General features: G+C 41.0%; 4 protein-coding genes across 5 annotated transcripts; 2 read left to right on the top strand and 2 right to left on the bottom strand.

The window, feature by feature from the left end:
* The first annotated feature begins 458 nt into the window (after nucleotides 1–458).
* Nucleotides 459–2256, top strand: LOC117151067. The gene is made up of 2 exons (XM_033318309.1): nucleotides 459–732; nucleotides 812–2256. Exons 1-2 carry the CDS (start codon nucleotides 711–713, stop codon nucleotides 2119–2121), a joined length of 1332 nt encoding a protein of 443 aa, XP_033174200.1. The 5' UTR covers nucleotides 459–710; the 3' UTR covers nucleotides 2122–2256.
* Nucleotides 2257–2333: 77 nt separating this feature from the next.
* On the top strand, nucleotides 2334–3672 carry LOC117150797 (tetraspanin-12). Its single transcript, XM_033317855.1, has 3 exons — nucleotides 2334–3192; nucleotides 3386–3493; nucleotides 3551–3672. Exons 1-3 carry the CDS (start codon nucleotides 2440–2442, stop codon nucleotides 3668–3670), a joined length of 981 nt encoding a protein of 326 aa, XP_033173746.1. The 5' UTR covers nucleotides 2334–2439; the 3' UTR covers nucleotides 3671–3672.
* A 103-nt stretch (nucleotides 3673–3775) lies between these two features.
* On the bottom strand, nucleotides 3776–4911 carry LOC117150798 (nucleolin). 2 transcript variants are annotated; one of them, XM_033317856.1, is made up of 6 exons: nucleotides 4861–4911; nucleotides 4750–4806; nucleotides 4656–4694; nucleotides 4465–4599; nucleotides 4350–4406; nucleotides 3776–4291 (listed from the first exon to the last, which is right to left on the bottom strand). In XM_033317856.1, coding segments are annotated over exons 1-6 (741 nt in total). In that variant the 5' UTR covers nucleotides 4863–4911; the 3' UTR covers nucleotides 3776–3840. The 2 variants fall into 2 exon arrangements, with proteins under 2 accessions (XP_033173747.1, XP_033173748.1); XM_033317857.1 differs by lacking the exon at nucleotides 4350–4406 and having other exon boundaries at nucleotides 3776–4294.
* A 440-nt stretch (nucleotides 4912–5351) lies between these two features.
* On the bottom strand, nucleotides 5352–6447 carry LOC117140168. The gene is made up of 3 exons (XM_033302944.1): nucleotides 6204–6447; nucleotides 6034–6149; nucleotides 5352–5968 (listed from the first exon to the last, which is right to left on the bottom strand). The coding sequence occupies exons 1-3, from the start codon at nucleotides 6250–6252 to the stop codon at nucleotides 5471–5473; spliced, it is 663 nt and encodes a 220-aa protein (XP_033158835.1). The 5' UTR covers nucleotides 6253–6447; the 3' UTR covers nucleotides 5352–5470.
* Nucleotides 6448–12341: the final 5894 nt, after the last annotated feature.

The following is a 12341-nucleotide window of genomic DNA, read 5'->3' as shown; positions in this document are numbered from 1 at the left end:
AGGTAACTTTCTCCACAACCCACACTCACTGATCGACAGAAACATACCCATTAACCTTAATGATAAAACGCTGGGACAGCGCCGAAAATGTTTCCTAGGAGAAAAATAACAGAAGCTGAAGAAAACGCTTGGAATGCCCCAATTAACGTAAACATTAAATGCAACAAACAGTAACAATACTAAATAGAAACAATAATGTACTATAAATCAGATACAATACAACACTATATATACCTAAAATATATATGCCTATACGACAGAAATTGGACAACAAATGAAATATATATATATATATAGTATATATTGTACAAGTTACGAGTAAAATGTAATTAAAATTTATGAAGTAGTAAGCACTAAACAAAACAAATAAATGAGCAGCAAAAACGCGCAGCATAAGCATAAAACCGGATTTTACAAGAAACCTATTGAAGATATGGTACATGGGCTTAAAACTGAGTAACCCCTTGTAGAATTTTATTTTTTTGTTAAGGACATTTTTTTTATTTCGTATCTTTGAGATCCGTCGAAAACTATCGGTACGTTTTCCCATCTCCAAAAGGATAAGTCGTTTAGGTAGCGCGAATTTCGCCCGATCTGCCTGGAAACCCACCCCTAAATGACCTTCGCACTAGGTAGCATCGGACTGCTGACCGTGGCAACTACATGGATTCGTTAGTATTCCAAGCACCACGATCGAGAACAGACCGCAGATGACGTCCGCAAGCGATACAGGTAAGGAATTGGCTAAAAACGAAAAATAAAAAAACAATAGCACTGAGCCCATTAAGACGATCGTCCTTCAACTTTTTAGAACCCACTGCAGTAACGCTGCTCCAGCTGAATGACGATGTCCTGGCTTTGATCATCCGCCAGCTGGACGTGTACCAGCAGTTCGAAATCAGCAGGTTGAACAGGCGCTTGGAGAGCATAGTGCACATGCTCTGGGAGACCCGTGTTCGCAACGTTGTCCTGCAGGACGAGATGTTCGGACGATCGGGAGCCAATTCCCGACAGTTTGTGGCTTTCATTCTGGCCCTGGCTCCGCACATGCAGCGCCTGAGCTGCAAGCAGTTGGATCTCCGAAGACTGCGACTGCTCAGTAACCACACCCTGGCGAGGATTCACTCCTTCGAGTGGCTGGGCAATGTGTATAGACGGGGACGCGTTCGCTTCGTGGATGAGGATGTGCGAATGCTGCAGAGGGTATTTCCCAATCTAAAAAGCCTCAAACTTAGAGGCTGCCAAATTACCGGGAAGTACCTATGCGACCTGGAAGAGCTTACCGATCTCCGCCTGGACGATTGCCAGTTTCTGGAATCGCAGCACTTTAGGGACATCTTCCGGCAGCTGCGACTGCGCAAATTTGACATAATGGAGGACTGTGACGAGGTGAACTGCTGTGATCTGGCGGATCTGCAACTGTGTCCCACATTGGAGCATATTAAGATTGCGGATTACCACGTGTGTATGGAGTCGGATATTACGCAGCAGCTACTGAAATTGCCTCACCTGCGAAAGCTGTCGATTTATTCCAGGAACTTTGTCTTCGATGTCCTATCGAGGATAGTTAGTCCCACAAGTCCTCCCGGCGATGGCCGACGAATTGAGGCCATTAGTTTCAGTGGAGTTTTGCACGACTATGGCCGGTTCTTCAGGGAGCTGGGAAATCTCGGGCACTTGACGCGACTGGAGCTGTACAGCCAGCCGGAGGAGGAGGAGGAGGAGGGCGGCCAGGTGCAGTGCCTGGGGGATCAGATACTGCGGCAGCTAGCCAGTCAACTGGGTGGGCTAACCGAGCTCCATTTATGTGGCTATCAGTTGGAGAGTCCTTTGGGCCTGCTGGAATTCGTGATCAATTGTCGGCAGCTGAGAGTCCTCGACATTACGCGAACCTTCTGCCATGGAGAATCCTTCGTCTGGCGGTGTATTGCCATTTTGGCCAAGCAAAGCTGGCGCACTCGCCCTCTAGAGCTGTGGATCCGGCATAGCGATATCAAACCGGAAATAGTTCACAGTCCGCGCTGCATGGACAACATAAGGCTGCTAAAGGTGGATGCCAAACAGATCGGACGCAATACGGACTACACATCTGGCGTACTCAAGTTTAGCTTTGTGCGGTAAGCCGCTGCCCCGTGATGGGATACGCTCCAACTGATCGAGCTCCAAATTAAAAGGTTTTAAACTGAAATATAGTTAAGTGTACTCCTTTGTCAATTGCATACCAAATAAAAAGATGTAAATATATTTGCAAAGCGATTTTTCAATGCATTATTATTTTTACTGCCTTTAGGGATTAAATTGATAGACTTCATGTTGTACACTTTAAAATTCAAACACCCAAGTCCTTGCAATAAGCGTCAATCCAAATGAAATTCGAGTTCAGAGCTAAAACCTCGTCGACAAGCCAAACTTTCGACCGATGCCCACGAGGATGACCAAATGCGCCAGCCCTTCCGCCGAGCCTCCATCTACCTCCACCTGCTGTTAATAACCGAGGCCGTGATCGGACTGCTGATCCTGGTGGTGACCGCCTACTACCACACCGTGCTCACCGGCTATCTATCGGAGATCGAGTGCCGCCTGGTGTACGGCTATCTGTTTGGGATCTACGTGTTTGGCGCTCAGGTGATGGTGACCTTCCTCTGCAGCATTGCCATGTGGCGGCGAATTTGGCGGCGTCGCTGCACGCCCAACATTCGCCTCTTGCTATCCGTGTGGGCCTTCTACTCCTGCGTAATCATTGCCTCCGGTTTCGGGTGCATTTGGAATCTTTACCGGGGTGTCGATGTCCTCGAGAATGCGGCGGACACCTCGCTGACCCGCGGCATCGACATGTACTACTCGTGTCCCGAGTGGAAACTCCTGTGGGACGGACTGCAGTGGCACAAGGAGTGCTGCGGGGTGCATGGCTACAAGGACTGGATGAACGCGGAGTGGATGCCACGGCGTGAGAATAACTGCACGTCGATGGTCCTGGCACCCTTCGCCTGCTGCAAGCGCTCCTGCGACAGCTGCTTTAACAACTTCCTGCCCGGTGAGGGTCAGTCCATCGGTGGCAATAGCCGGCAGCCTTTTCCCGCTCTCACCGTGGACTCCATCAATGCGAACGGATGCTTGCCGGCGTTCGTTGGTGCGGTGTGGAACTGCTTTTACATCCTGATGGCGCTATGGGTGCTGGCCCTTAAGTTTCTGGTAAGTAATTGGTAATTGACAACGTTTGCAAGTCAGAATAATGGGGAATAATGGAGACATCGCCATTAAAAGATTAAAATTATATATCTCTTTGTCTGGTAAATGCATTAGCGTAAGGCATATTCAAATCAAAAATAAGAATATCTAACAAAAGTGTATTTTAAGATAAGACCTAAGTTAATCATCTTTTTAGATCGTGCTTTGTTGTATGACCAAGTTCATAGTTCACCGACAGAACGAGGGCGATGGCTGCGATAATGTGGGACTCACGGACGATGATGGCCATCCCTTGGTCGTGGTGGTGGGTCTAGAATCTTAACTAATCCAACGATAGCACCTAAATCAGTCGATCTCCCAGAAATATCCGTGCAACGTGCGCTGTGTGACAATTGCCGAGGATGATCTGGTATCCGACAACGTTCCCGATGTTAACTACTGCAATTGCAACGAAATGGACGACGAACCGTGTGGATACTAATATTGTGCTTAATTTTACATTTATATTTTATATTAATTTAATTAAATTTTCGAATTTGAGTTAACTTAATATCCAATCGGGTAACATTAAGAATGATACATCTCGTGAACGCAAAATATTATTTATTGGATATTATTGGATGGATGTTGTACTCTTGGATGTTACATGTATTACTTGCGCATCTTCTTGGATTGCTTCACAGTCTTGTCCACCAGATGAGCAATATGTTTGCGCAACGCCAAAAAAGGCTTCAAGCAGATGCGCTGCTCAACGAGACCCACAGCAATGGTATGAAAGAAATCGGTGACATCCACGGGCTTGGCCAGCAGCTGACCTGGTGATACGGAGCCGGTATCCCCTGAGGTCTCGGTCGTAGTGCTACGTGCCAAACTACGGAGAAATGGTTCCAAGTTGCCCCAGCTACGTCGGGAAACGCGAGCTCCAATGGACTCTGATGTCGCATAATTGGCGCGAGAGATGATGATATTCTTCTCAGGCCCCACGATGTGTACCTTCAGGGTCTCTGGCTTCTGTACCACCAGTTTGGGTGAGGTGGGGTTTATCATTGGAATTTTTGGCAACTCGACAATTTCGGTAATCTCCAAAGCACTTTTTGGACGTCTGCTGTAGGAAAACCGGAATCTTATACTCCTTGTTACATTACGCATCTTTAACTTACGGTGCACCCGCCTCATAGGTGACATATGGGGACCAGTCTGCCCCATCCAAATCCATTCTGAACGGTTCACAAAATGAGTGAAATGATTTTGCTGTATAACTTTAAATATACTCACTCATCTTCGTTGGAATAGTCATCTTGATCACCTTGATCATCTTGATCACCTTGATCATCTTCATCATCTTGATCACCTTGATCATCTTGATCACCTTGATCATCTTGATCACCTTGATCATCTTGATCAATTTCCCTAATAATGGGGTAACTTGTAAATAATCTATCAAAACATTATAAAAAAAAACTTACACAGAAGACTCGTTTGTAATCTCATCACTTTCGGGAGCTCTAGAAAGAAAAAATAATGTGACTGTTTTATGAAGCTATATTAATGAAGTCTTACAAAGCTCCTTGATATTCATCATCATCGCCCACAATGTGAGGAACCTTTGGTTGGGACCTGCAATAAAGAATCCATCAATATATTTAATACACTGCTTTCCTTTTTAATTACATTTTTAACAAATTTTCAACGTCTTGCTCCTGCAAAATGACAACGTGAAAAGCCGTGCGACCAGTGTGTCCACAATAAGAACATCAGTGTTGATAAAAATACTGTTGAAACCCTACTGTACCATATGTAATACATGAAATTGAGTTCAAACTATAACCACGTGTTATTGACAACTTATTTTATTAAATACTAAAAGTGTCGGTTTTGGTCAATTTTAGCCTTAAAATTGTAGTAAAACATAAAAAGTTTTAATTCCTATAAAAAGACGAAGCAGTGTTGTATAACAGGCTTAATTTACAAACTTCCATATGCAAATGTAATTATACATAAGTATGTAAAGTCAAGCCATCACTATGTAATTTCGCTTTCGGAAATGTTTTTATATATTGGGTTTTTGTTTTTATTGAACTTTACATGCTTATAACTAATAGCGAACCTGGAATAATTGGAAAAAATACAGCCCGACCCAAAACCAAATGCACATGCCGCAATAATGCAATAATTCAATCTTTTAATGTGACATATTAACTTTTTCGACTATATAAACATTGTAAAATTTTTAATGCATTCGATTGGGAAACATAAACCACAAGACATGGGCGGGAACAGGCTATTCCTGGCTGATTTCATTGGCATCTGAGAAATCCGAGACGGCGACGCTGCTAGTGCTGATTAAATGTCGATCGGGCATTTCGCCGATGGAAGGAAGAGTGGTGCTATCGCTGGCGCTGGACAAAGATACCTCCTCCCAACTGACGCCGGAGTCGCACTCGTTGTCCGGGGAAACGGGTGTGGCGTCGGCATTGTGCGGCTCCTCCTCCGGTGCCTGGCCAATGCTGATAGCCGCCGTTGCTCTGGAACGTTTGCCAACTAGTTCGACGTTTTCATTGCGATCCGCAGCAATGCGCTTGCGTTCGGGAATTCGATTGTCCGAGGTGGGACTCCAGTCCATGGCACGGTGCACTAGAGCCCGAAAAGTTATACGGATCGGGTCGCTCGGTGGACTGTCCACTTCTGAGGGATTTCTCCTGGTCACTTGCGGCGATATGATCATCGTTGAGTTGTGCAAGGCACTGGGATGAGAGGTCAAAAAATCAGACTCGCTTTCCTGCGGACATTAATGAAGAGCTAATTAGTTTTTGTTGTTTATTATTTACTGAATACTTTTCCCACATGCAGAGCCCTTTCTAGATCCTCATCCGGGGGACTGATACTAGCCGATTGCTGCACTACACTTGCTAACTCGGACATTTCCTCAATATCCATGCCTTCCTCGTAGACGCCTGCGCCTGAGCAAATAGTTAGTTATATACGTTAAGGACGTCTAACTTAGGATATCTTACTTTTGAGGAAGTCAACTAATCTCCTGTTGGTTCGGCTGCGTAACTCCATTTTCAGTGGGACAAAAACAACAACTTTAGTAGCAATATTATTTGGTTACAATGCCTTTGCGCTTCTTCTTGCTGCTAACGGAACTTTGCGCCAGACTGAAATCGTCTATAACGCCATATCGATAGTTAAGATTTGATCCCAAGTAATGGTCACACTTAGAGATGGTGCAACAAGTTTTTGAGTGGTATGTAAAAAATTTAAAACTATTTAAAAAAAAAAAAAAACGATGTCTGAAAATGTTGTGGTTATTATAAACCCAATATATATATTTTTTTAGAAGTGATTCAGTTCTATAATGTAACTTGATAACATTATATATGTTTTCCTCGTAATTTAAGTCCAGTCTAAAAAATACCTCAACAAAAAGCCTTTAAATAAATTCCAAAAAAAAAAACGTACACTTCGTTAGGTATTGGACTTAAAAAACAATTTATGGGTAAAAAGCTGGGCTCTAAAATGGCGAAGTTTTAACACCAGCTCTGCGAAGTTGAAATGCATCGTGTAAAAAGTAAATGCTTTGCGAACTTTTTGTGTGGTCAACCTGCTGACCAAAGTTGCAGCTTTCACTGCCCACAACGCTGGCAATTGTTTTTCTAATTTAAGTAAAAAAATATGCGTCTCTTTGCATTTCGTTTGCATGCCCAACCACCTGCGAGTTTTCTGGCCCCCTGAACACGCCCCTTTCACTTTTTACATACCTCGGAACCCATCGTTGCATCCCAAAACGAAAAGCGAGTTGAAATTCAACAAAATGTCAAAATGCCACTTGAAGTCAGTTTGCCATTTTCGGTGCAGTTTTCAGCTCGACTTTCTCCCCATGGAAAGTCATAATACCCTGAATATTTTGAGATCATATGCGGACTGGGGTGCTCCAGAAATATGCAGGCTTATGAAAACTTATTTAATAAAAACGTTTTTTAAAAATGCATTTGGTAAATTTTCAGTCATTAGTGCCTTAACTTGGGTATAGGTTAAAAAAGCATTTCTTTGAGAAACAAAAATACAAAATTTATTATATTCGAGATATATTTTAAAGAATTTATTTTGGTTTATTATTGTTTAAGGTACTTATGATATTTTCTTGTTATATTTTTGGCATCATGTTTTTCCAGACAATATTTTCTATATAACCAAAATATTTTACTGGTTAAAACCAGCGACACCAAAAATAAAAGCACAAAAAATAGGAAAAGTTTCGATGTCGTCGCGTTGGCGAGCATTGCTTCTTTTGCATAGGAGTCGCCATTGAGTCCCAACTGCATTTGGCTTTACTTTCCCCACGCCGTTGAACCACCCAAACCTCAGTTTTAGTGGCACATCAAAGGCAAATAAATACAAAAAAAAAGAATGAAAAAAAATGAAAATAGAAGAAAAACCTGGACCAAAGCCGTTTGTGTTAGCCCGCATTTTTGTACAATTTTTGGCTGGCATTTAAAGTCCGTTCAATTACCGCGAAACACGTTTGACAGGGCAACAAAAAATAAAATAAAACGCCAACTTGAATTATTTGAGTTAGCTAAGGAAACGAGTTTAAGCGAAAATGTATTCAAATTTTATGCGATCCTTTAACCCTTTAATGCCCCACCCTTTTTCGCAGGCAGTGAAGCAGCTAACACTTATTGGATTAGCAAATATGTGCCGCTGTCGATTTGCTTTTAGTGGCTCCGTTTTATGTTTTCATTATGGTGGGGGACTAAAGGATTTTCGCCATTAACTTTTGCTCGCCAGCTTTCCGGCACATTAGGCAGCCATTATTTGGCTAATTTTGCATCTTTCGACCATATAATTTACACCAAATAACACACGACTGCACACACCCGCAAATACCTTGAACATGGCCAGTTGTAAGTGCTGCGTGACTGCTGAAATATTCGCGCAACACTCATACGCCGCGTTGTCCATTGCTGCGTTTCCGGCCTTCGAGCTGGCTAATCAATGATTCGGAAATACCTTACACAACATTAACCTTATGCCACGACCCTTTTCAACTGATGTTTAGGGTTTCTTAAGCTATTTTTTAATAAATAAAATATTTAATAATTAAGCAAATTTTTGTTAGTTTTTCAGAAAAGAAACATCTTGTAAGGGGGGTCATGAAAAGAGTGCTGGCACTCAAATTGCTGTCGTTTTCTTCTCACCCATAAACCTGTTATAGCAATATAAATATACAATATCTTTTCAAGTACCACAATCCCATTATAGCCTTTTTCTTTGATTTTTCAGCATTTTTAAACGACTATCTCTGGACTGATGTTGGTCACAGCTCCTGCATTTGCATTTGAATTTTCACAACATACGCTACACAAATAAAATATGCAAGCAGCAAATTTGTAGCCACACACACATACAGTCAACAGCACAAATTTATTGGCAATTTTTGGGATTTAGCCTGCTGGCTGCTCCCGAAACTCCGCTGCCATCCAATTCGAGCCTTGGCAAGAGTTTGATTGTGCAAAATTGCAAATCAAACATGACTAAGGGACCCACTCGATTCCAGGGAGGAATTGGGCGGTCTGTTTACAAATGGCAAAGAAGCGCCAGCAAAATGGTTCGAATATTTTACAGATGACGATGGGAATGTTGCATTTTCCGGCTGGCGTTCTTTTTTGTTGTTCACGCTGCACATCTGTTGCTAGCAGGTTTTCCAAATATAAAGTGAAATGCTTAGGACGGCAGGGAAAGCAAGCACTTCCTTGCACTTTTGACTCTCCTACATTTTTAGACGTTGTTATATGGATATTGTGAATAAAATAATTTTTATGCGGCTTCTGCCTTGATTGAATACCTATAAATGTTAATAAAACTTGAAAGTGGTTAAATAAAATTAAATGAAACATAATTCTTAATAAGTGTTAGACCCAGAGGGTTCTAAAATTCGTTTTAATAAAATTAAATTCATTTCGTTTTGTTTGACACTTAAATAACATTAGATTGCCCTTGGGCGAATTCACTTTCTTAACCTGTCTAATGATTTCCATTTTCATTAAATTACTTGTCATTTGTTTTGTGGCAGTTTGTTTGCTGACCAAATGTTTAGCTGCTTAAAAGCCGCCGAGATATTGGCATAACCAACTTGAGAATTTACATTCGAAAAGCATTTCAGCTTGTGTTTGTTTGCTGTTGGCGATTTTCATATATTTATTTCGGAGTTCAAGGAACTGCAGCTTTATTTTCAGATACAGATACACCCAGGGCGCTTAGAAGTATGCTATGGTTTGCTTAGCTTAACCGCAAATTTCGCGTGTTGTATGCGGGGAGATAAATGAGCGTGTTTCAGTTGCATTTCCGTTCCTCTATGCATTTCCCCCAGAAAAATAAAATGAAATAAAATATATGCAAATAAACATAAATAACGTGAAAAGAAGGAAACCACAAGCAGACATAACTAACAGTGAAAAGTGAGTGCGGAATAAAAATGAAATGAATGCCGGGCCACAACTAATGCATGTCTTGGTGTGTGTGTGTGTGTATGTGAGAGTCCTGGATGCGCCATCATGTGTGTGTGTGTGTATGTTTATGCGTGCATATGTTTATATTTATGCTTGTGTTCACTTTTTCACATGTATGCATGTGCATTTCATGGCGAAATAAATATGTTTGTGCGCTACTCATTGTCGCAAAATTTGTTTCCTTGCCCGCATTTATTTCCGCTTTTCGGGAGTTGAGTTTGATTAGCTGCGTTTGAATGGAAAATATGTGTATTGGGGTAAACTTTCATATTTATTCAACTTTTTCGAGCCATTTTGTATGAAATTAATAAGCTCAACAAACTGAAAGTAGTCCAAAAATGAAGGAAAAGCTCGACTAATTTGAAACAGTTTTGTAACTCAAATGAAGGAATGCATATTTATTTTCTTGGCTTCACAAAACATTACTTCTAATAATAGAAATAATAGAGGTATAAATATGCAGCAATATACTTTCCCTACCAAGCATTTCTTTTAAATAAAAATGCCAGAAATATAAATTGAATAGCAAACATGTCGTTCAAAGCAGGTAATATGGAAATCTTAAAATCCTTGATCAACAAATCCGTATGTCAGAAGCACACACTTGCATCCCAGTGTCTTCAGTTCTATTTTATATCATTTTATTACATTTGCATGCGCTTGGAGTAGACAACGTTTTGTGTCCCCAAGTCCTTGCATCATCATCCTTCGGATGCAGTGCCACATCCGGTGTGTCCTTTTCCACATCCTACTCTCTTCAATGGAGCGAATTTCTCCTTGGCATGTGTTTTGCATTTTCTGCGGTTGCCCTTACTCTATGTATGTATGCAGATGCATTTGTGTGTGTTTGCACACATTAACACATTATTGTTGCTGTTTTCGCATGCACACCAAAAACTTAACGAAGCAAAATATTTTCGGTTGTTGCATTTCCACTTTTTTATTTTTTTTTTGCTAAATTGTATGCCAATTTTTCTGTGTTGTCTCTCACTTGGCGCTTAATTCTCGACTCCTTCGTTTTGCATTTTGGCATTGCATATGTAATTGCAGCAGCAATTTTAAAGCAAAAGCAACAAAGAAAGCGCTTGTTTCACAGCTAATATTTAAACGCTGAAAGCGAAAAGGATAAAAGGGAAAATTTTTGTGGTGGGTGGCCTCGGAAACGTTATCTTAGCTTTGGTTGCAGCCGCAGTCCCAGCTGCATTTTCAACATAAGGATCAGGGGCGGCATCCAGTGGATTTTAGATCTCATAGTTTGACGAATAAATATTTGAACAAATTTTCAGGTTCCGTATATTTTTAAACTCTCTTAAAAAATATGTTGTTAAATAAAGCTTACAATTTGTTGAGAACACTGAAGATATGGGAATTCATTATCATAAATTTATTTAATTTTTCTTTGTTGATTAACCCCCTTTAGGCCACGCCATTGATATGCGGAGCATGTAAATTTTTTGCTTGCCCAACAACATTGACAACTTTGTTGTCTTGTTGCTTGCGTGTAATTTCTTTCTGCTGTTGCCGCTTGTTTGGCTTGTGGTTGTTGCATGGCTGCGGCCTTCAGACCACCCACCACCCCGACCGACCACACTATTCTCGCCCAGCATCAGCTGTCTGCCTTTAAACGTGTCAAACTCAAGTCCCCGTCTAGGTGCACTTTGATAGTTCCCCAGCAGCCCCACTTCCGTTACTGTGGAAAAGTGTCAAACGCAAAGGCAAAGGCAAGTCGCCTGGGGAAAAGTCGAGGAGCTCACTTTCAGGTGGAAAACGGCTTTCCTGGTGTCCAGCTGTGGTTCTATCAGCCATGTAACTGGAGCTTTGTGCTTGCGTTTATTGGGGCTGCTCGGTTTCTTACTTTCACGCAAAGCAAATTATTCATCATTGAATGATCGAATCGGAAACAGATTTTCAGACCTTTCAACGAATCAATTATACAATTTTACCCTATTATTTAGAACACCGCTTCAAGGAAATAGAAAAGTATCAAAATATTTGCCAGTAGTAATAAAATTACATATATCCAAAACATTTATTTAAATCCATTATTAATTAACCATTCACAATGACCTATTTATCAATACTTCTGCTTTTGAATTAGTTGCATAAAAACATGATTTTCGGTAGCACACCAATAAAAACAAAAATTACAATTGGCGTACAAGAAAATTAAAAACGAAAAGCATTTTCACATTAGGTGCGTTAATTTTTTATGTATATATTGGCGAGCATTTTGCAAATGGCTGAAAGGGATTGCACGCACACAATTTTCATTTGTGATTTGTATAGCTGAATAATCACAATCAATAATGAATTTGCATAAATATTAAATGCCATTAGTCTGTCATCACAATACGATATGTTGTTTTACGATTCATATTGTGTGTGTGTGAGGTCTTTTTCGGTTATGTTTCAATGGCCAAAACGTATTGAACTTTGCCATAAGGTGGGCAAACTAATTTAATATTAATTTTAAAGTAGCATGAAAAGAAAATGTTTGGCATTTAATATGAAACTATTAGGCAGCGACAACCCTGTTTCAGATTCCCTAGGGCTGCCACTGCCATCGTTTATGCGCGCAATTAGTTGGCATTGCATACTGGCGAACCCTAAAACGTTTACACTATAAAATACAAGGTTTTT

This window comes from Drosophila mauritiana, chromosome 2L (genome assembly GCF_004382145.1).
Source record: "Drosophila mauritiana strain mau12 chromosome 2L, ASM438214v1, whole genome shotgun sequence".
NCBI lineage: Eukaryota > Metazoa > Arthropoda > Insecta > Diptera > Drosophilidae > Drosophila > Drosophila mauritiana.
This window is presented reverse-complemented; position numbering and strand designations above follow the sequence as displayed.

Bases quoted from the DNA above. Each gene is read 5' to 3' on its own strand.
- LOC117151067 (XM_033318309.1), top strand. From the start codon at position 711: ATGACGTCCGCAAGCGATACAG. The intron at 733-811 runs GTAAGGAATTGG...TCAACTTTTTAG, and splicing joins GACGTCCGCAAGCGATACAG to AACCCACTGCAGTAACGCTG.
- LOC117150797 (XM_033317855.1), top strand. From the start codon at position 2,440: ATGCGCCAGCCCTTCCGCCGAGCCTCCATCTACCTCCACCTGCTGTTA. The intron at 3,193-3,385 runs GTAAGTAATTGG...TCATCTTTTTAG, and splicing joins TGCTGGCCCTTAAGTTTCTG to ATCGTGCTTTGTTGTATGAC. The intron at 3,494-3,550 runs GTGGGTCTAGAA...TCGATCTCCCAG, and splicing joins GCCATCCCTTGGTCGTGGTG to AAATATCCGTGCAACGTGCG.
- LOC117150798 (XM_033317856.1), bottom strand. The intron at 4,407-4,464 runs GTGAGTATATTT...TGAACCGTTCAG, and splicing joins GACTATTCCAACGAAGATGA to AATGGATTTGGATGGGGCAG. The intron at 4,292-4,349 runs GTAAGTTAAAGA...TTCCTACAGCAG, and splicing joins ACCTATGAGGCGGGTGCACC to ACGTCCAAAAAGTGCTTTGG.
- LOC117140168 (XM_033302944.1), bottom strand. From the start codon at position 6,252: ATGGAGTTACGCAGCCGAACCAACAGGAGATTAGTTGACTTCCTCAAA. The intron at 6,150-6,203 runs GTAAGATATCCT...CTATTTGCTCAG, and splicing joins ATTAGTTGACTTCCTCAAAA to GCGCAGGCGTCTACGAGGAA. The intron at 5,969-6,033 runs GTGGGAAAAGTA...TAATGTCCGCAG, and splicing joins ATCTAGAAAGGGCTCTGCAT to GAAAGCGAGTCTGATTTTTT.